Source organism: Rana temporaria, chromosome 6 (assembly GCF_905171775.1).
Source record: "Rana temporaria chromosome 6, aRanTem1.1, whole genome shotgun sequence".
NCBI lineage: Eukaryota > Metazoa > Chordata > Amphibia > Anura > Ranidae > Rana > Rana temporaria.
Genome location: NC_053494.1, coordinates 30,386,667 through 30,409,449, shown reverse-complemented (window position 1 = coordinate 30,409,449; position 22,783 = coordinate 30,386,667). Strand labels below are relative to the sequence as shown.

The following is a 22,783-nucleotide window of genomic DNA, read 5'->3' as shown; positions in this document are numbered from 1 at the left end:
CGGGAACGACGGCCATACTTTAAACAGCAATACGATTGCTAAGTAAAGTTAGGGCAGGTCAAACGACGACTAACTTTGCGACGGGAAACTAGACTAGCAGCGACGTAGCGAACGCGAAAAAACTTCGGGAATCGGCGTAACTCCTAATTTGCATACCTGGCGCTGGTTTACGACGCAAACTCCCCCCAGCGGCGGCCGCGGTACTGCATCCTAAGATCCAACAGTGTAAAACAATTACACCTGTCGGAGCTTAGGGATATCCATGCGTAACTGATTCTATGAATCAGTCGCATAGATAGAAACAGAGATACGACGGCGTATCAGGAGAAACGCCGTCGTATCTCTTTGGTGAATCTGGCCCAAAGTGTTTGCTGGAGTTTGGCTTGCGTTTTTTTAGTGTATTCGAATCTGCTAGAAATCGCATGTGATGTGCACAGGAATGTGGTGTGATTCCTGTGCGAATCACGTGCAATGTTCCGCACCCACTAGTGTGAACCCAGACTAACATGAAACTTACTCATGACCACTAATGGCTCAGTCTACAGCTACAGATGTTTGTTAACCACTTGCTGACCAGCCGCTGTCATTATACTGCGGCAGGTTGGCTCTATTGCGCGAATCGCTGTAGCAGTACGTCGGTTTGTGCAATAGATACAGTGAGCACACGCACGCTGCCAGGGCCAATGCGCGTGACCAGCGGCCGCAATGTCTGCCGGCCACCCGCTATCACTCCACGGAGAGCCAGAACAGGGATCTGTCAATGTAAACAGACAGATCCCCGTTTTGACAGGGGAGTAGAGAGAGATCTGCTGTTCCCAGTGATAAGGAACAGCGATCTTTCTCCTCCTCCAGTCTGTCCCCTCCCCCCACAGTTAGAAACACCTACCAGGAAATACATTTAACTCTTTGATCGCCCCCTTCCCTGCCAGTGTCATTTATACAGTAATCAGTGCATTTTTTATAGCACTGGTTGCTGTATAAAAGTCACTGGTCCCAAAAAAAAGTGTCTGAAGTGTTCGATCTGTCCGTCGCAATTCCGCAAAAAATCGCTGATAACCGCCATTACTAGTAAAAAAAAAAATGAATAATAATAAAAATGCCATAAATATATCCGTATTTTTTAGACGCTATAACTCTTGTGCAAATCAATCAATATACGGGATTTTTTTACCACAAATATGTAGAAGAATACGTATCGGCCTAAATTGAGGAAAAAAATTTTTTTTATTATATATTTTTTGGGGCATATTTATTATAGCAACAAGTAAAAAAATATAGATTTTATTTTCAAAATTGTTGCTTTTTTTGTTTAAAAGCGCAAAAAAAAATTGCAGAAGTGATCAAATACCACCAAAGAAAGCTCTTTTTCTGGGGAAAAAAGGACATACTTTTTATTTGGGTACTGCGTTGCACGATGAGCTCATCATTGGGCTACTTCTCTATTCACTATCCAGTCACAGGCGGGGGGAAGGGACATCCTGGGCTCCGAGGAATTGGGTTGAATGGTGCTGGGCATCAGAGTGAGGACATCTAGTGGCAAACAAAAAGTACTGTAGGGGAAATCTCTGAATTGTAGATAAATATTGCAGCAAAACCTGTTGTTATTTTATCTAAGGGCCATTCTTTTTTTTATCTTGAGTTCTGCTTTAAACAGTTAAAGGGGTTGTAAAGCCTCATGTTTTTTCACCTTAATGCATCCTATGCATTAAGGTGAAAAAACTTCTGTCACTGACCAGACCCGTTTTACTCACCTGAGTCCTGTATTCTCGCACTGGAGACGCACTCTTTCCCTCTGCCCGTTGTCCCGGCTCTTGATTGGATAGATTGATAGCAGCACAGCCATTGGCTCCCGCTGCTGTCAATCAAATCCAATGACGCGAGGGGGCGAGTCCTACATTGAGCATTTATGGACGGCGAGTGCTGGACTCGGGAGCGCGCCCGCAAGGTAACCCCCCCAGGAAAGCTCTTCTAGGGGGTTATACGATGCGGGGAGGAGCCGCGAGAGCCGCGGGGGAACCCCAGAAGTCGAGAATTGGGGCCACTCTGTGCAAAACGAACTGCACAGTGGAGCTAAGTATGACATGTTTGTTATTTAAAAAAAAAAAAAAGCTTTACAATCACTTTAAGTAGAAAACTTTTTTTCTTTAACTCATGGCATGACCATGGAGAAAATGTCATTAAGCTTTAAGTAGAATGTGTGCATATGTACAATATATACACTTTGGCCCAGATTCAATAAGATTTGCGCGATATTTGCGTGGGAGCAGGGCAACGATTTTGCCCTGCGCCCACGCAAATATTTTGCGCTGCCCTCGATTCACGGAGCAGTAGCTCCGTGACTTGCGAGGGCGCGCTGGCAAATTTGCCCGGCGTAAGTGCGCGCAAGTTAAATGATCCCGCCGGGGGCGGGAATCATTTAAATTAGGCGCGCTCCCGCGCCGAGCGTACAGCGCATGCTCCGTCGGGAAACTTTCCCGACGTGCATTGCGGCAAATGACGTCGCAAGGACGTCATTTGCTTCAAAGTGAACGTGAATGGCGTCCAGCGCCATTCACGAAGCACTTACGCAAACGACGTAACATTTGAAAGTCGCGACGCGGGAGCGGCGGTATACTTTAGCACAGGCTGCCCCTGCTATTAGAAAGGGCAGCCTTGCGCTAAAGTAGCCGTACGGAAACTCCGTACCTGGCTTGCGCGGGGCCCGCGTAAGATTGTGAATCAGTGGTAGTATGCAATTTGCATACTACACGCTGATACACAATGGAAGCGCCCCCTAGCGGCCTCCGCAAGAATGCAGCCTAAAATCTGCGAGGCATAAGAGCCTTATGCCGCGCAGATTTTATGCTGCAGCTGGTGTAACGAGGTTCCTGAATCAGGAGCACTCGTTACACCGGAGCAAGTAAGCAATTGCGCCGTGTAACTCATGGTTACACGGGCACAATTGCTTCTTGAATCTGGGCCTTTATTTTACTTGCACATGATGGAGAAGCTCAATTAGTTGCTGGTGTTACAAGAATGAACCTGTTTATGTGCTAGAGCTAGACGATTACAAGATTGGGATTACACGCTTGTTATTTGTTTTCAAAGGCAGCTTTGTATCCAGAATCTTTCATATGAGATCATACAGTCATGTCAATGATCATGGGCCATGAGTGGCAGTCAGGGGCAGGAAGTAAAGCTGTCGGAGAAACTTGTTTCTTGGAATATATACTGCAAAAAAATAATCTGACTTCCTGCGACGTTCTGCAGTGTGCAGGCTGTATTTCGAACCCAGGTTTTAAGAAAATTCTACTTGTAACTTATATTGCTTTGCCTTTTGTGTTATTTAATTCTTCCCTTTTTTGTGTCCCAACCCCACCAACTTCTGAAGTTCTCACTGATTGTAATGGGTGATATGTATGCAAAAGTGCCCCTCTGGCATAGATGCCAATTGACCCAGGTTTGCCAGGACAGTCCTGCATCTCTGTCCCGATGATGCTGTGTCCCAAAATCACAACATCACCCTTATTTGATTTACCGTATATACTCGAGTATAAGCCGACCAGAATATAAGCCGAGGCACCTAATTTTACCACAAAAAACTGGGAAAACTTATTGACTCGAGTATAAGCCTAGGATGTCCATCTGCATGCCTCACTGTGCCTCACTGTATCCATGTGCATGCCTCACTTTGACTCACTGTGTCCATGTGCATGCCTCACTGTGCCCATGCCTCACTCAATGAAGAGCCGACAAGTCGTTTGGAAAGCGACGTGGGATCGCGCCCACGGAAGTTCGGGGCTTAGGTAAGTAAAACCGGGGCACGGGGGGCCGGAGAGTTTAAGGTGCTTTTTCACCTTAATGCATTGGATGCTTTTTCGGTGAAAAAACACAAAGGTTTACAATCACTTTAATGCCAGTACCCTTTTGTCTTCAATGACTTCTGAAAAATAGCAGTGCATTTCCTGTGCCTAGGTACTCCTGTTCTTTGAGCCTCAAAGCTGTGCATCTGCCATGTGAGATCTAAGGCACTGCTCCCTCTAATGACCAGTCTCCCCAGATGTGAAGTGAGATTTGGTATTATCGTTCCTGTAAATTTGCTCATTGTTCTCTTTGCTGGAGAGAAAGCTGTACCTGAGGACTTCTCATACAAGAATCTCCATGCTACATTTATTCTGCAGATCTGTGCTTCTTTTACCTCTCTTGCAACAGCTTGACCAATACAATATCAGAGTGCTAGTAATCAGGGGGGGGGGGGGGCATCTCCGACCTAAAGAAGCAAAGCCCTGTCTCTACTAAAATATCCAACGTCTCTACTAAAATATACAACTCCACACAGAGTCACAGCATGAAACAAGGCATTGTTAGTTAGTAATGGTGTAAATTATAAGTGACTGGTCCTTTGCCCTATGTTTCCTTTTTTTTTTTTGGGGGGGGGGGGGGGTGGTAGCTTCCAGACTTCCAGATTTCAGGTTCTCCTTGATCCATCTCTGATTTCCTTCAAGGTAAGGCTCCTTCAAGGAAAATTGTGCATAAAGGAGACCACTAACAAACTATCATCCTTATGTCTCTTGAAATTGGATGTCTGGAACAATGGGCCAGATTCACAAAAGGGATACGACGGCGTATCTGCTGATACGCCGTCGTATCCCTGTTTCTATCTATGCGACTGATTCATAGAATCAGTTACGCATAGATAGGCAGAAGGATGCAGTACCGCGGCCGCCGCTGGGGGGAGTTTGCGTCGTAAACCAGCGTCGGGTATGCAAATTAGCAGTTACGGCGATCCACAAAACTTTTTCCCGTCGTTACGTCGCCGCAAGTGTTAGTTTGCCGTCGCAAAGATAGGGCACCTTTTACAAAGTGTAAAATTAGTACACCATGTAAAAGTATACCCGTCTTTCCCGCGTCGCTTTTGAATTTTTAAAAAAATAAATAAAATTCCCGGCGCAAGTCTTTTTTTCACGTCGTGATTCACAAAACGTCAGCGCGTCGTAATTTCGCGCAAAGCACGTCGGCAAATTTGCGTTGGGAGCATGCGCAGTACGTCCGGCGCGGGAGCGCGCCTAATTTAAATGGTACCCGCCCCATTTGAATTGGCCCGCCTTGCGCCGGACAGATTTAGGATACACCGCCACAAATTTCCAGGTAAGTGCTTTGTGGATTGGGCACTTAGCCCGAAAATTTGCGGCGGTGTCACCTAAATCGGTTACGTTACGCTGCGCCCGGGCTATGTGAATCTGGCCCTAGGTGACCAGGTTAGAAGTTCCGGCAACTTTTTATTGCTGCCTTTATCTATGTTTGAGAACTTCGAAAATTGGAAAGTATTGGAAGGCCACCTTCGTGTTTGCGTAACATTTATCATTCTGAAGTTCTAAAGACTGAAGGGTTTTCTTTCTTTATAGTTAAACTCGATAGACAGGACTTTTGGCAAAGCTAACTATCTACATACGTGTTTCCGAGAGGTTCTACTACAACCTTCAAACACTACTGTTCTGTTTATTTTTGAGTTACAGTAGCTTTATTGCCTTGGTATTAGTACGTGTCTACATAGTAACGGGTGTGTCTTGCCTGGGGCGTAAGACGGGATCACACCCTTCCCCTCTATCACCGACATTTGTCCAAGTGTAACGTGCGCAATTATTATAGAGTTATAAACAACATGGAAACCATTAATTAAGACAATTGACACTGTAGGAAGGCTTTCATTTATTCACCAAATCTCCCCTGCAGCCAAAACCAGCTGACTCATTTATCAAGGTAGTGCCAAGAGTTGTGACAATATGCAAACAGCAGTAGCCCATAGCATCCAATCAGATTCCAGTTAGCTAAGATCAGTAAAATGTAAATTGTGATTTGCTATAATGGGTTGCAGCATTTTATACTTTGATTAAAGAAATAACTTTTTTTTTGGAAATGTTATCTTCATATAGAACGCGGTGAGGGAATTGTTGAACGCTATCAGTATAATGCTGTTAGTTCTGTTTAGCTTCCTGGCTCTGGCAGAAGTGATAACATACAAATTAGCAGCTAATTGATTGCCAACATCCTGACAGATACGTGATTATTACCATCGAGCCCAGCAGGGTCAAGGTATCCTTCTAGTAAGTTTTTAATGAAACTTTTCATAGAAATTAAGGGCCAAATCCACAGCCCCGCAGCGCAACGTAACTTAAGTGATTTAAGTTACACTGCCGCAAATTTCCTAAGTTAGGTATCGATCCACAACACACTTACCTGGAAATTTGCGGCGGTGTAACTCAAATCCGTCCGGCGCAAGGCGTGCCGAATCTAATGGGGCGAGTCCCATTTAAATTAGGCGCGCTCCCGCGCCGGACGTACTGCGCAATCTCCGTCGGGTAATTTACCCAACGTGCATTGCGCTAACTGACGTCGCTCCGACGTCATTTGCTTAGACGGTAACGTAAATGGCGTCCAGCGCCATTCACGGACGTCTTACGCAAACGACGTAGAGTTTGAATTTTCGACGCGGGAACGACGGCCATACTTAATAGGGCTTAGTCAAATAGGACTCAGCCCTATTTTTACACGGCGTAACTAGACGTAAACGACGTAGCATTAGAGCGACGGGCCCGTCGGAGCGTTCGTGGATCGCCGTAAGTGTTCATTTGCATATTCTACGCCGGCCGCAATGGCCTCGCACCCTAGCGGCCGGCCTAGAATTGCATCCTTAAGATCCGACAGTGTAATTCAATTACACATGTCGGATCTTCTGTCTATCTCTTGGAAACTGATTCTGTGGATCAGTTCCAAAGATAGAAACAGGGATACGACGGCGTATCTCTTTTGAGGATATGGCCCTAAGTACTGTATGTGATAAGTCTAAATCCAGGCATATTTTAATGGTGACCTAGCCAAAAGAAAAAAATAATGGGGCAGATCCACAAAAGTATTACGCCGGCGTATCTCTTGATACGCCACGTAATTTCAAATTTTGCGCGTCGTATCTTTGTTTTGACGGCATCTCGGCTAGATCCGACAGGCGTACGTCTTAGTACGCCGTTGGATCTAAGCTGCAATTTTTCAGAGGCCGCTAGGTGGCGTTTCCGTCGAATTCCGCGTCGAGTATGCAAATTAGCTCCACGAACGTAACGTCCGGTCGGTGCATTTTTTTACGTCGTTTGCGTTCGGCTTTTTCCGGCGTATAGTTAAAGCTACTGTTATGAGGCGTACTCAATGTTAAGTATGGCCGTCGTTCCCGCGTAGAAGTTTAAAATTTTTACGTAAGTCGTTTGCGAATAGGGATTTGCGTAGAATGACGTCACCGTCGGAAGCATTGGCTTGTTCCGGGTTTATTTCGAGCATGCGCACTGTGATACCCCCACGGACGGCGCATGCGCAGTTAAAAAAAAAACGTTGTTTACGTCGGGTCGCAACATATTTACATAAAACACGCCCCCATCACAGAGATTTGAATGGCGCGCCATTATGCCGCCAAAGATACACTACGCCGCCGTAACTTACAGCGCAAATTCTTTGAGGATTAAAAAAAAAAAAATAAGTTACGGCGGCGTAGTGTATCTTAGATACGCTGCGCCCGTCGTATTATTGCGCGCAGGTACGTGGATCTGCCCCAATGGCTGCAATACTCTCTTCCTCTCCGGCACTGGCCCCCCTGCAGTAATTCGATTCTGCCACTAGAAGTCCTCAGGATGTTGATGTCAGGATGTTGAGGACATGCTAGGAAGTGTAGAGGTATCAAAGATCTGCCCCCTAAGGGAGTGTCACCACAGTGGCCTGCACTTACCCCGGTATTAATAAGGTCAGGCTGGGCTCTGAAGAAGAAGGTGTTCCTTCGAAACGCGTCAGCTGCTGTTAACTCCTCTGGTACCATCTGGAGTCGTTCATCTTCACAACAATTGCTGTCATTTGGAGATCTCTTGTATCGCGAGTGTTTTCCATTTGTTTGTGAGTAGTTTTTTAGTTATTTTTTTAATAAACACACCATAATGCACAAGGTTGGTGCTCCCTCTTTCTTTCTTTCTTTTCTCTTATTAATAAAGTGGCGCTGACGTCATAACTGCATCACTAACCCTTTCCCGATGGCTGTAACAGTACAGGGGAAGGCCTTAACGCTGTGCTGCCACATATATGCATACCCCTTTTGTGCCATGGGCACATATTAACAGGCACTGGGACCCCACTGTCACCAACAGCTTGCATTTACCTAGCTACAGTCTAAAGCTAGAAGGGTGAACTCCCACTCCAGGCAATCACAGTGATAACCTGGTCAAGGAAGCTAATGCACCACCCTTCAAAATGATCGGCATTACGATCAGCTTGGAATGGCCAGGTAGGGGGGAAGGGCTGGATAAAAGGGTTAAGGACCACCAAGGAAGAGGCTAAGGGGACCCTGCATGTCTCACAGTCACATACCAAACCTAAAGACATCTGGAAAAGTTATAGAATCATAAAATACACCAAGGGGCTCCAGGGGGCTGGCAATTATGTGTTTTCAGGAAATGGGGCCTGAGACTGATACAGTGAATTAAACACAATGACCAGATGTAGACCTCTGCACCGCACCCCTGATGCCCAACCTGCGGGCCTTTGGCATTTTTTGTGCAGCCCTTTCAGATACAAATCAGTGTTTCCCTATTACCCTGTTATAGCAGAGAGTTCTAGCAGCCGCATGTAATATATCTCCAGCCTATGACTGTCTCCTGACCATCTCTTGTATAATGTCTACAGTCTCTGACCATCTTTTGTATCATGCCTGCAATCTCTCAATCTCTGACCATCCCTTGTATTGTTTACAGACTCTGACCATCCCTTGTATCATGTTCATAGTCTCTGACCATCCCTTGTATTGTTTACAGTCTCTGACCATCCCTTGTATCATGTTTCTAGTCTCTGACCATCCCTTGTATCATGTTTCTAGTCTCTGACCATCCCTTGTATCATGTTTCTAGTCTTTGACCATCCTTTGTATCATGTTCATAGTCTCTGACCATCCCTTGTATCATGTTCATAGTCTCTGACCATCCCTTGTATCATGTTCATAGTCTCTGACCATCCCTTGTATCATGTTCATAGTCTCCGACCATCCCTTGTATCATGTTCATAGTCTCTGACCATCCCTTGTATCATGTTCCTAGTCTCTGACCATCCCTTGTATCGTGTTTATAGTCTCTGACCATCCTTTGTATCATGTTCATAGTCTCTAACCATCCCTTGTATCATGTTCATAGTATCCGACCATCCCTTGTATCATGTTCATAGTCTCTGACCATCCCTTGTATCATGTTTATAGTCTCTGACCATGCCTTGTATCGTGTTTATAGTCTCTGACCATCCCTTGTATCATGTTCCTAGTCTCTGACCATCCCTTGTATCATGTTCATAGTCTCTGGCCATCCCTTGTATCATGTTCATAGTCTCTGACCATCCCTTGTATCATGTTTATAGTCTCTGACCATCCTTTGTATCATGTTCATAGTCTCTAACCATCCCTTGTATCATGTTCATAGTCTCTGACCATCCCTTGTATCATGTTCATAGTCTCCGACCATCCCTTGTATCATGTTCATAGTCTCTGACCATCCCTTGTATCATGTTCATAGTCTCTGACCATGCCTTGTATCGTGTTCATAGTCTCTGACCATCCCTTGTATCATGTTCATAGTCTCTGACCATCCCTTGTATCATGTTCCTAGTCTCTGATCATCCCTTGTATCATGTTCATAGTCTCTGACCATGCCTTGTATCATGTTCATAGTCTCTGACCATCCCTTGTATCATGTTCCTAGTCTCTGACCATCCCTTGTATCATGTTCATAGTCTCTGGCCATCCCTTGTATCATGTTCATAGTCTCTGACCATCCCTTGTATCATGTTCATAGTCTCTGACCATCCCTTGTATCATGTTCATAGTCTCTGACCATCCCAATGATGGGGCACTAGTCCTCCCAATAAAACCAATGTTGGGGCACTAGTCCTCCCAGTGATACAAATGATAGGGCACTGTGCCTCCCAATGGTAATAACAATGGGCACTATTACTCCCAATGATATCACTGATGGGGCACTATTCCTCCCCCTAATACCAAATGTGGCAATGTTTTCTCCCACTGATGCCAGGAAAATTTCCAATACCACTGGCCACAGTCCAGCCCCCCTAAAGTCTGAAGGACAATAAACCGGCCTTTCGTTTAGAAAGTTTGGACACCCCTGCCTTACTGCGTTGTTGTGTTATTCAAAATGAATTGCACCGCACTGTGCCAATGCATGTAACTGTGTGTTGCTGTACCACGCTATTTAATCCAAGTGTTCCCGCGGCAGCCTTTAATGATAAATCCTTTATAAATATAGGACACGTTTAAAGAGTGTAGATGACAAAATCATTATTACGAAATAATAACTGTTTTCCTTTTTCAGGGAAACTGTTTAATCCTAAACACTCTTACATAACTCTCTAACCGGTCGCATGAATTGCGCTCTGTTAAAAGTGTATTGCATGCTGCCACCTGCTGTTCTCCTCACACAAGTGCGCGGTCATCACCCCGTGCCCAGCTGCTCCTGGGCTGTTTCTTGCCTCGCATGCACACTCTCATCATGAGCGGGGGCTGCGGGGCTGCGTTTGGTGTGCAGCTGCTGGATTAAGAAAGCTTTCAGTGTTGTAAACCAGGCCTCCCCCTTTCTAAGAAATGTTTATATGTGGAAATAGCAGTGCAGGGTTCAGTGAGTCTTGTTCTTTGTTAGTAACTTTTTTGACGTTACTTTACTCAGGTGTAAAATGTCCCATGATAGCGGCGGAATTGTCATCGGTTTGGTGGGAAAAGCAGGCAATTTCCCAACAAGATAAGGGTTGGAAACAAAATATAAGGCCCCTATTGTGCTCAATATGTGGCCCTTTAGCACTTATTGTGTGGCCCCTGGGCCCCCTGTAGTCATTATTCATTTTTTGGTGTTTACTCAAGCCAATAAAGGAAAATATTCTTTAGACTGGTTTCTGGTTGTTAAATAGTTTGGTTTATTTCTTCCACACAACCTTAAAGTGGAGGTCCGCCTAAAGAAAATATTAAAAGCCAGCAGCTACAAATACTGCAACTGCTGACTTTTAATAAGTGGACACTTACACTGTTCAGGGTGCCTGCGATGTTCATAGTCTCTGACCATCCCTTGTATCATGTTCATAGTCTCTGACCATCCCTTGTATCATGTTCATAGTCTCTGACCATCTCTTGTATCATGTTCATAGTCTCTGACCATCCCTTGTATCATGTTCATAGTCTCTGACCATCCCTTGTATCATGTTCATAGTCTCTGACCATCCCTTGTATCATGTTCCTAGTCTCTGACCATCCCTTGTATCATGTTCATAGTCTCTGACCATCCCTTGTATCATGTTCATGGTCTCTGACCATCCCTTGTATCATGTTCATAGTCTCTGACCATCCCTTGTATCATGTTCATAGTCTCTGACCATCCCTTGTATCATGTTCCTAGTCTCTGACCATCTCTTGTATCATGTTCATAGTCTCTGACCATCCCTTGTATCATGTTTATAGTCTCTGACCATCCCTTGTATCATGTTCATAGTCTCTGACCATCCCTTGTATCATGTTCCTAGTCTCTGACCATCCCTTGTATCATGTTCATAGTCTCTGACCATCCCTTGTATCATGTTCATGGTCTCTGACCATCCCTTGTATCATGTTTATAGTCTCTGACCATCCCTTGTATCATGTTCATAGTCTCTGACCATCCCTTGTATCATGTTCATAGTCTCTGACCATCCCTTGTATCATGTTCCTAGTCTCTGACCATCCCTTGTATCATGTTCATAGTCTCTGACCATCCCTTGTATCATGTTCATGGTCTCTGACCATCCCTTGTATCATGTTTATAGTCTCTGACCATCCTTTGTATCATGTTCATAGTCTCTGACCATCCCTTGTATCATGTTCCTAGTCTCTGACCATCCCTTGTATCATGTTCATGGTCTCTGACCATCCCTTGTATCCCAATGTTGGGGCACTATTCCTCCCAGTGATACAAATGATAGGGCACTGTTCCTCCCAATGGTAATAACAATGGGGCACTTTTCCTCCCAATGATACCAATGATGGGGCACTATTCCTCCCAATGATATCACTGATGGGGCACTATTCCTCCCCCTAATACAAAATGTGGCAATGTTTTCTCCCACTGATGCCAGGAAAAATTCCAATACCACTGGCAACAGTCCAGCCCCCCTGAAGTCTGAAGGACAATAAACCGGCCCTTTGTTTAGAAAGTTTGGAGACCCCTGCCTTACTGCGTTGTTGTGTTATCGGAAATTCTGAAAAAAAAAATGTTTTCCTTTTTGCTCCCCCCACTTCCGCCCTGCCTGCGGGCCATTTATAACTGGCCCGCGGGCCGGTACTTTGAGACCACTGCTTTAAAGCAACTCACAAATGTCCCTGCATGAATGGACGTTTTTACTGATCTGATCATAATGATCAGATGAAAAATATCTGCACATAGAAAGCCTTCCTTATCAGGGAGTATATTGATCTACAAGCTCCAGCTAACAAATGCATGCTGCAATCGATCGCACAGATTGATCTAGTCTGCACTGTATTTTTTTCGAGGATGGGAAAGGCGCCAAATGTAAAAATAAAATGTTCTTTATTGGGTTAGTGGTTATTATATCGAGAATAATTTATTATCAGTGAAGCCTTAATCAATGTTCCTAGAAAGAACCACTGTCTTTATCTCATGTCCCACGGAAGTATTTTTTTTTTACGATATGTTATCTATGGACTAAACATTCTCACAATAACTTTGCATTTTAAGACTAATGCCGCGTTCGCACGATCATTTTTTCGGCATGAAAAAAACAACGTTTTTCGGCATGTAGAAAAAACTTAATTTTTTTTCGAACTTCATCATTAAAACGGCGTTGCCCACACACCATCGTTTTTAAAAAATGCTCTAGCAAAGTGCGGTGACGTACAACACGTACGACGGCACTATAAAGGGGAAGTTCCATGCGGATGACGCCACCCTTGGGGCTGCTTTAGCTGATTTCCTGTTAGTAAAAGACGATTCGCGCTTTTCTGTCTGTTACAGCGTGATGAATGTGCTTACTCCATTATGAACGGTAGTTTTACCAGAACGTCTCATAACTTGCTTCTGAGCATGCGCGGGTTTTTAACCTTTTAATCTTTAGCCCACACACGATCATTTTTTTACAACCCGAAAAACAACATAATTTAAAACGACGTAAAAAAATGCAGCATGCTCGGAAATTTTTTTTTTTTTCGTTTTTCAGAACCCGAAAAATGATGTGAAGCCCACACACGATCATTTTAAATGACATTTTTTAAAAACGTCGTTTTTTTCATGCCGAAAAATGATCGTGTGTACGCGGCATAAGGCCTTGTACACACGATCGGATATCTGATGGAATTTAATCCGATGGATTTTTTCGTCGGATATCCGATGAAGCTGACTTTCATCAGTCTTGCCTACACACCATCAGTCGAAAATCCGACCGTGTCCAACGCGGTGACGTCAAACACACGACGTGCTGAAAAAAATGAACTTCAATGCTTCCGAGCATGCGTCGACTCGATTCTGAGCATGTGTGGATTTTTGACCGCTGGACTTCCACACAGACGATCGTTTTTTTTCTATCGTTTTTTTTATCTATAGGAAAAATTTAAAACATGTTCTATTTTTTTTCACCGATGGAAAACAAACAGATGGGGCCCACACACGATCGGTTTGTCTGATGAAAACAGTCCATCGGTCTGTTTTCATTGGACAAACCGTTCGTGTGTACAGGGCTTTACACCAACTAAATATATTATTTCCGTTTTGGCTGGGCAATATAGCCCATCTGAGGCTCAGTGCCCCCGCCTCTCCACCTTTGAAGCATCCCAGAACATGTCTTGACATACTAGACTAGGTCCTCTTCAACCTTCAGAGGTGGATGGATCCTGACTGCTACAAAGATCAGTTTCTTGTAAATTCCTGCAACTGCTTCAGAGTTGCCGTAGACCTCTTAGTAGCTTCTCTGGTCAGATTAGAGCTGTGCGATTAATCGCGGAGAGCATCGCAATCTCGATTCTCCCCGCTCCGCGATCTCCCTGCGGGATGACCCGCGATTCTTTTGTGTCACCGCTGGTTCCACGTAACCAGCGTGGAAGGCAAATGGCGCCGATATCGGAACCGACGTCAGAAGCCTGCGCCGCTGGATGGATGCCTGGGTTTCTCTTACAGTTCTGTACAACTGTAGTGTGTATCCATGCGCCACCCAGTGGTTGCCGGCGGTACTGCTTCTGATGTATTAATCTTTCTCACAGTTCTGTACAACTGTGTGTATCCATGCGCCACCCAATGGTTGCCGGCGGTACTGCTTCTGATGTATAAAAAAGAGACCAGTGATATGTCTATAATGTTAAAGACCATATAACTCCTATGAAAAAAGCAGAATCAAACTTTGATTCTGCTTTTTTCATAGGAGTTATATGGTCTTTAACATTATAGACATATCACTGGTCTCTTTTTTATATATTCATATTTTCAGATAAATCACAGGTTTATTTATTTATTGGGGGGGGGGGGGGGGGGGGGGGTTCTGGCATTCAGTTTTTGAGAATCGTGAGAATCTCGTGATCTTTAGTCTAAGCAAAATAATTGTGATTCTCATTTTGACCAGAATCGTGCAGCTCTAGACCAAATACCTTCCACCTCTCAGTAATAGACTTCACTGTGCTTCTAGGCATTGATAAAGCCTTTGAATTTTTTTTTGTATCCATCTCCTGTCCTTCAGACACAGCTGATCACAGATCAGGGTAAAGTGCCAGTCACATGGTCTCTTTACCATGTGACCAGATGTGTCCAATCACAGCTGATCACAGTGTAAACAGGATTTGCCGGTTATCGTCATTCCTATCCTCGCACTGAGAGTGCGTGAGGAGAGGAGAGCCGATAACTGGCAAATCCACACAAGGAACATCTACTTTGATATTCGGGGTCCACCAGTGCCGCTTATTCATGTCCATCATTGCCGTCTATCAGTGCCGCATATCAGTGCCTCCTCATCAGTGCCTCCTCATCAGTGCCTCCTCATCAGTGCCGCCTCATAAGTGCAGCCTATTAGTGCTCATCAGCTCACATCAGTGAAGGAGAAAAATTACTTATTTACAAAATGTTATAACAGAAACTAAGGAAATTTTTTTTTTTTTTTTTCTAAATTTTCGGTCTTTTTTCGTTTTGTTTGGCAAAAAAAAAAAAAACAGAGGCAATTAAATACCACCAAAAGCTATATCTGGTCATAAAAAACAAAACAAAAACAAAAACAGAATCACTGAGTTGGAAAAAGAATCACATCCTTTTGTCAGTATTTTGTTGAACCACTTTTAGGCTGGGTTCACACTATTGCGAATTGGACGCCGTTTCTCTGCATCCAATTCGCAACAGCAGGAGATTTTGACCCGATCTTTCTGGAGCCGGTTCCCATATCTCCGCTGCAGCTCTGGTGCAAAGTTGCCCAGGAGCCCTGTGTGTCTTTTGGTCCATTTCAGGCCCGAATTCAGCCAAAAATTCAGGCTGAAATCGGACCTGAAACGGTAAACGGGGACACACTGGACCCCTGCTGTGAGCCGCATGCTAAGAGAGTGTGAACCGAGCCTTAGTCTGTTGGGATATATCTACTAACTTTACACATCTTGGCCCGGATTCACAGACATCGGCGCATATTTATGCCGCCGTAGCGTATCTCATATACGCTACGCCGACGTATCGCAGAGAAGCAAGCACCGAATTCACAAAGCACTTGCCACCAAATCTGCATTGGGTTTCTTAGGCGTAGGTCGTCGTAAGTGGAAGTGGGCGTAAGCAATGCAAATGAGGCGTGACCCCATGCAAATGGTGGGCTGAGTCTCAGTCAGATACGAATAACGAACGGCGCATGCGCCGTCCCGTGGACGCATCCCAGTGCGCATGCTCAGAATCACGTCGAAACGAATGCCTAAGATACGACGGATCACTGCCTTTGGCGTGAACGTAACCTACGCCCAGCCATAGTCACGTACAACGTAAACAAACGTAAAATACGACGGCTTGAGTTCCCTTGTCCATACCTTTGCATGGGTTGCGCCTCATATATGGGGAATAACTTTACGCCGGACGTACGACTTACGCAAACCGCGTATATTATGCGCCGGGCGCAAGTACGTTCGTGAATCGACGTATCTCCCTCATTTCCATATTTGAATAGGAAATCAATGGGAGCGCCAGATGCGCCCAGCGTAAATATGCGCCCACGATACGCCGGCGTAGGCAAGTTACGTCGGTCGGATGAAGCTTATTTTTAGGCGTATCTCAGTTTGTGGGCATGGCGCATAGATACGACGGCGCATATTTTCACTTACGCGGCGTATTTCGAGATACGTCGGCGTAAGTGCTTTGTGAATCCGGGCCCTAGATTGTGCAATATTTGCCCACTCTTCTTAGCAGAACTCCTCAAGTTCATTTAAACTTGACAGTGACCATTTCTGGACTGCAGTCTTCAAGTCATTCCACAGGTTTTCAATGTTAAGTCTGGGTTCTGACCAAGCCATGCAAGGACATTAACCTGCTTCTCCTTCAACCACTGTGTATTCATTTTTGCTGTGTGCTTTGGGTCATTGTCATGTAAGAAGCTAAATCTTCTTCCCATTGCTCAGGCAGAGGGCAGCAGATTTTCCTAAAGAATTTGATGTTTTTTTTTCTTGGGAGGGTGCATGTGATCAGCACAGGGCCAATCAGCACTGTCCATACAGAGGGTCAGGGGTCCTGCAGCCTCATAGTTTCACAGCCTCACAGTCAGAGGAGAATGAAAACTCCTCCTACAAGCTTTAACCAGACACTGATAGAATTCACAAGACTGCTATAGACTGCTGATGAGAAAAATGTATTTAGCAGTTTATATTTACTAAAATAATTGCATTTCCATGTTCTGTGTACTGTGGGAGAGCAGATATAGTGAATGCAGGGTCCTGGGTTTAGTAACACTTTTTTTCACTTTAAGTCCTAATAATAACTGTCCCTGGAACAGACAGTGAGGAGTGTTCCTACCATTAACAGCTGTCTCTGTCATTAACAGTTGTCCCCAGCCCAGACAAAAGGGTAATCTCAATATTGACAGTTGTCGCTGGCACAGAGAAGAAATCCCACCACTGACAGTTGTCACTGTCATAGACAGAGGGATAATCCCACCATTGACAGTTAAAACTGCCACACACAGTAAGAGGTAACTGTGCCATTAACCACTTAACCCCCGGACCATATTGCTGCCCAAAGACCAGAGCACTTTTTGCGATTCGGCACTGCATCGCTTTAACTGACAATTGCGCGGTCGTGCGACGTGGCTCCCAAACAAAATTGGCGTCCTTTTTTTCCCACAAATAGAGCTTTCTTTTGATGGTATTTGATCACCTCTGCGTTTTTGAGTTTTTGCGCTATAAACAAAAATACAGCGACAATTTTGAAAAAAAAATAATATTTTTTACTTTTTTGCTGTAATAAATATCCCCCAAAAATATATAATAAAAAACGTTTTTTTTTTCCTCAGTTTAGGCCGATACGTATTCTTCTACATATTTTTCGTAAAAATAAAAAAAAACGCAGTAAGCGCTTATTGATTGGTTTGCGCAAATGTTATAGTGTTTACAAAATAGGGGGTATTTTTATGGCATTTTTATTAATATTTTTTTTTTTACTAGTAATGGCGGCGATCAGCGATTTTTGTTTTTCGGTACTGCGACATTATGGCAGACACTTTGGACACTTTTGACACATTTTTGGGACCATTGGCATTTTTATAGCGATCAGTGCTATAAAAATGCATTGGATTACTATAAAAATGCCACTGGTAGTGAAGGGGTTAACACTAGGGGGCGGGGAATGGATTAAGTATGTCTCTGGGTGTGTTCTAACTGTAGGGGGGTGGCCTCACTAGGGGAAATCACTGATCTTCTGTTCATACATGAACAGGACCGGGAGCTTTGTGTTTACACACACAGCTCCCGGTCCCCGCTCTGTAACGAGCGATCGTGTGTGCCCGGCGGCGAGTCGGGGCGCGCGCGCCCCTAGTGGCTTGCGAGAGAGCCGACGTAGAGCTACGGGCTCTCGTGCAGGGGAGCCGACCTGCAGTCCGTAAAACAACGGCGGCTGGTCGGCAAGTAGTTAAATGTTGTCACTGGCACAGACAGAGGGGTTAGCCCACCATTGACAGTTGTCACAGAAGATAAATGGAGATCTAACAATAGGGACCCTGACTGTCAAGTGTAGGATTTCCTCTTCGTTCTCGATCCGGCACAAGGACAGGATGTAAGGAAAATGTGAACAATAAAAAGGTGATAGAGGATCAATCCTTTCCCAACTCTTTACAAACAAGAAGATCCTTGGAGATCCTCTTAATACAAAGAAAGAAAAAAAAACAGGCACTCTTATGCTGCGTACACGCGATCGGAATTTCCGTCAAGAAAAGTTCGATGTGAGCTTTTGGTCGGAAATTCCGACCGTCTGTAGGTCACGTCTGACTTTTTCTGTCGGAATTTCTGACAGCAAAAATTTGAGAGCTGGTTCTCAAATTTTCAGACGGGGAAAGTTCTTGTCGGAAATTCCGAGGCGCAAAAAAACATGCATGTTTGGAATCAACGCATGCTCTGAATCATTGAACTTCACTTTTCTCGGCTCGTTGTAGTGTTCGTCACCGCGTTCTTGACGGTCGGATTTTGTGTGACTGTGTGTATGCAACACAAGTTTGAGCCAAAATTCAGTCGGAAAAAAATCCTCGGTTTTCTTGTCGGAATTTCCTATCGTGTGTACAAGGCATAAGAATGTTGCAACCGAGCAGTTCCTTTAACGTTGGAAGATTTAGAGTTGGGGAAGTAGACAGTGCAATGTGTAAGGCCCCGTACACACGACAGAGTTTCTCTGCAGAATTCACAGAGAAACTCGGTCAAAACCTGGATTCTGCCGAGAAACTCTGTCGTCTGTACAGTTTTGGCTCGATGGAGCCGCCGAGGAGCTCGACGAGAAAATAGAGAACATGTTCTCTATTTTCTCGTTGTTCTATGGGAGAAGGCGGCCCGCCGAGCTCCTCGGCGGCTTCATCCCAGAACTCGACGAGGAACTCGACGTGCTTGGCACGTCGAGTTCCTCGGCCGTGTGTACGGGGCCTCAATCTTTCCACAATATAAACTTCAAAATTTTAGGAGAAAGCAACAAATGTGAATCATGTGACGCATGCAATTCTCACCACCCAAATTGGTCATGTATACAGACCCCCTCCCCCCCTTTCCATATATACATTTCTAGACTCCAACTCTAAGGCCCCATACACACGATAGAATCCATCCGCTGAAAAATCCCAGCGAATGGGTTTCAGCGGATAGATCCTATGGTGTGTACAATCCAGCAGATCTGTTTCCGCGGATTTTTCTCCCATGCGATGGATTTCCAGCAGATAAATATTTGAAGACATGTCTTCAAATCTATCCGCTGGAATCCATCCCAACGGATTGATCCGCTGGTCTGTACAGACTCACCGGATCAATCCGTCCAAAGGGATCCCCCGCATGCGTGGAATTCCTTATATGACAGCGTCGCGCACGGCGCCGCGTCATCATCGCGGCGACGGTGCGACACGTCATCGCCAGAGGATTTCGGCGCGGATTTCGATTCGATGGTGAGTACACTCCATCGCATCAAAATCCGCGCAAATCCTCGAGAGGATTTATCCGTGGAAACGGTCCGCTGGACCGTATCCGCGGATAAATCCTCCCGTGTGTACGGGGCCTAAGACCACTTTCACACTGAGGCTCTTTTCAGGCGCTTTCACACTAAAAACAGCGCCTAAAAAGCTCACGAAAACCTATTTCCATTGAAATCAATGAATGCTTTCACACTGGGGCAGTGTGCTGGCAGGGCTGTGAAAAAACTCCCCTCTCCATTGAAATTAGTGGAAAGCGCTTCTAAAGCTCCTGAAAAGCTGTTCAGAAGCGCTCAGTGGGCTAGATTCAGGTAGATTTCGGCCGGCGTAGCGTATCTCAGATACACTACGCCGCCGTAAGTTAGAGCAGCAGGTCCTGTATTCACAAAGAACTTGCGCTGTAACTTACGGCGGTGCGCAGTGTAACTGGGCCGGCGTAAGCCCGCCTAATTCAAAATAGGCTGGTTGGGGGCGTGTTCTATGTAAAATACTAGTGACCCCACGTATTTGACGTTTCTAATGAGCGGCGCATGCGTCGTCCGTGGACGTATCCCAGTGCGCATGCTCCAAATGACGTCGGCAAATCGTCATGCTTTCGACGTGAACGTAAATTACGGCCAGCCCCATTCACGGACGAGTTACGCAAACGACGTAAAATTTGAAAAATTTGACGCGGTTCCGACGTCCATACTTAACATTGGCTGCGCCATCTTTTTGGTGGTTTATCTTTACGCCTGAAAACCCCTTACGTAAACGGCGTATCTTTACTGCGACGGCCGGGCGTACGTTCGTGATATAGGCATATCTAGCTGATTTACATATTCTAGGCGTAAATCAGCGTACATGCCCCTAGCGGCCAGCGTATATATGCAGTAAAGATACGACGGCGTAGGAGACTTACGCCGGCCGTATCTTATACAAATTCTGGTGTATCTGATTCTTTGAATCAGGCGCCAAGATACGACGCCTCACACTCCGCCGTCGTATCTCCTACGTGAATCTGGGCCAGTGTTTTTACTGGCAGTTTAGAGGCGCCTCAGTGTGAAAGTGGCCTAACAGTTATACATTTTTGTATTACCACTACTTACTGTAATTAATTGTCCTTGCATTTGTCTGCAGTGCTTTACTCACTAATGAATTGATTGTTTCTTACAGGCCTGAAGACTTACCTGATCTCGGGGCGGAGGCCGCGTGTCCCGAGCTGCAGCTGTTCCCAGACTTTGCTTCCATTACAAGAGGGATCAGACCCTGGCAGTGGCTCGCAAACTCCGAAAGGTGTCGGGACCCTTCTCTCAGACAGCGCCAGTGACTCTCTCCTTCATTGCCCCCACATGGAAAAGCTAAAGGTAAGTGACACTCTTCACTGGGGTGTGTGATTCCCATTCAGGAACAAAGGCTGAACCTTGCATATTGAGCTTTGGATAAATGTTTATATGCAGAAATTAGGCTCAGATTGTCTTTAGACAGCTCAGATCACAGGCACAGAGGCGATTCAATTAAAGTAGTTGTAAAGAAAAACATAATTTCACCTTAATGTAATCTATGCATTAAGGTGAAAAAACATCTGATGCTGCCACACCCCCCCCCCCCCACCCCTCGAAAGTCCTGCACGGTCCCGAGATCCTCTTCGCCACTCAGCCTGGCCGCTGATTGGCTAGAACGGATGGATTGAGAGCAGCGCAGCCATTGCCAGTCACATCCAGTGACGTGGCGCGCCGAGGGGTGGGGCTGAGTGATACAATGAGCGGCTATGGCCCGCAATTACTCACCACCATGCAAGCTCCGGCTTCACTGCCTGGTTCCCCACGGCGCATGCGCGAGTCGCGCTGCGCCTGCTGACTGGCTCCCGCTGTGTACTGGGAGCCGAGTGTTTCCAGAACACAACAGGGGGGGGGGGGGGGGGTGACGTCCTGCCCGCAGTCTGCCCACAGACTGTGGCCGGAAGTGGGTGCAAATACCTGTCTTTAGACAGGTATCTGCACCCCCCTCCCCCTGAAAGGTGTCAAATGTGACACCGGAGGGGGGGAGGGTTCCGATCAGCAGGAGTTCCACTTTAGGGTGGAGCTCCGCTTTAACTTGAATATTAATAGGAGAAACCCTGAAAGGTCCATTCAATAGATCACCACGGTGTATATATCCGCTATCTACACAGGGTTAAATGTGCTTACCGAAATTTATGAACTCAAAATGCTATCAGCACAGAGTGAGGCAGGCATCAGAAGAATGAGCTCTCCAAAGCTAAAATTTGTAAGATGGGTCAGCCAATCAGATCCCACATCACTCAGGGAAAATAACTTCTCTCTCAATCCAGCAGCTCAGCCATCATAGAAACAAAGAATATCTCCACATAGTATAATGCCATTGGTAAAACATTTATTAAAAGGAATTAAATGCTTACAACCAATAGGAAAAAACAGGCATTGCATCAAATATGCCCATAAGCTTGGTTACAGATGTAGCAAGGAATGCAATGACATGGATGAGCCTCGATCTAACGTGTTTCGTCTAATAAAACATCATCTGGGGTGTCATCAAGCCTCTGTGCAGGCCAGTTAAGTTCCTCCACCACAAACTCGCTCATCCATGTCTTTATGGACCTTGCTTTGATCACTGGTCTAAATCATTTGGTGGAGGGGGGGTGTAACGGTCAGGGGTTAACGGCGCTTACGATATTCCATTCCACCAACCCAAGACAGCTTATCCGACACTCCACAATCCAGCAGACACGATCCATATGGATTTTCCCAGAATAACGAGACACAAGCTCTGTTCTCTGGTTCCAAGCGAATGAATACTTTAATGGTAAACTCAGGCTGGTTATATACAGTTAGAAGCCCCAAGAAACAATGGCTTAACTCCACCCACAACATGACACAATGGGTGCTCAATACACATTCCTTTAGATCAGACCTGGGCAAACTACGGCCCGCGGGCCGTATACGGCCCGGCGGACCTTTTAATCCGGCCCCCCCGCCGCCGAAATCGCCGCCGCCGCGGCTGCCACATTAATCACCGCGGCGGGGAACATTACAGACAGCGTTCGTTTGAACAGCTGTTTTCCCCGCCGCGCATAAACACTCCCCCTTGGACG

General features: G+C 45.5%; 1 protein-coding gene across 1 annotated transcript in view; it reads left to right on the top strand.

Moving 5' to 3' along the window:
- The window catches only part of ADCY9 (adenylate cyclase 9), a 139,638-nt gene that overhangs the window by 92,647 nt on the left and 24,208 nt on the right, over positions 1-22,783 (top strand). Inside the window, exon 2 of the mRNA XM_040356568.1 lies at positions 20,848-21,038. Coding sequence (XP_040212502.1) covers positions 20,848-21,038 — 191 coding nt within the window. The remainder of the gene's footprint in view (positions 1-20,847; positions 21,039-22,783) is intronic.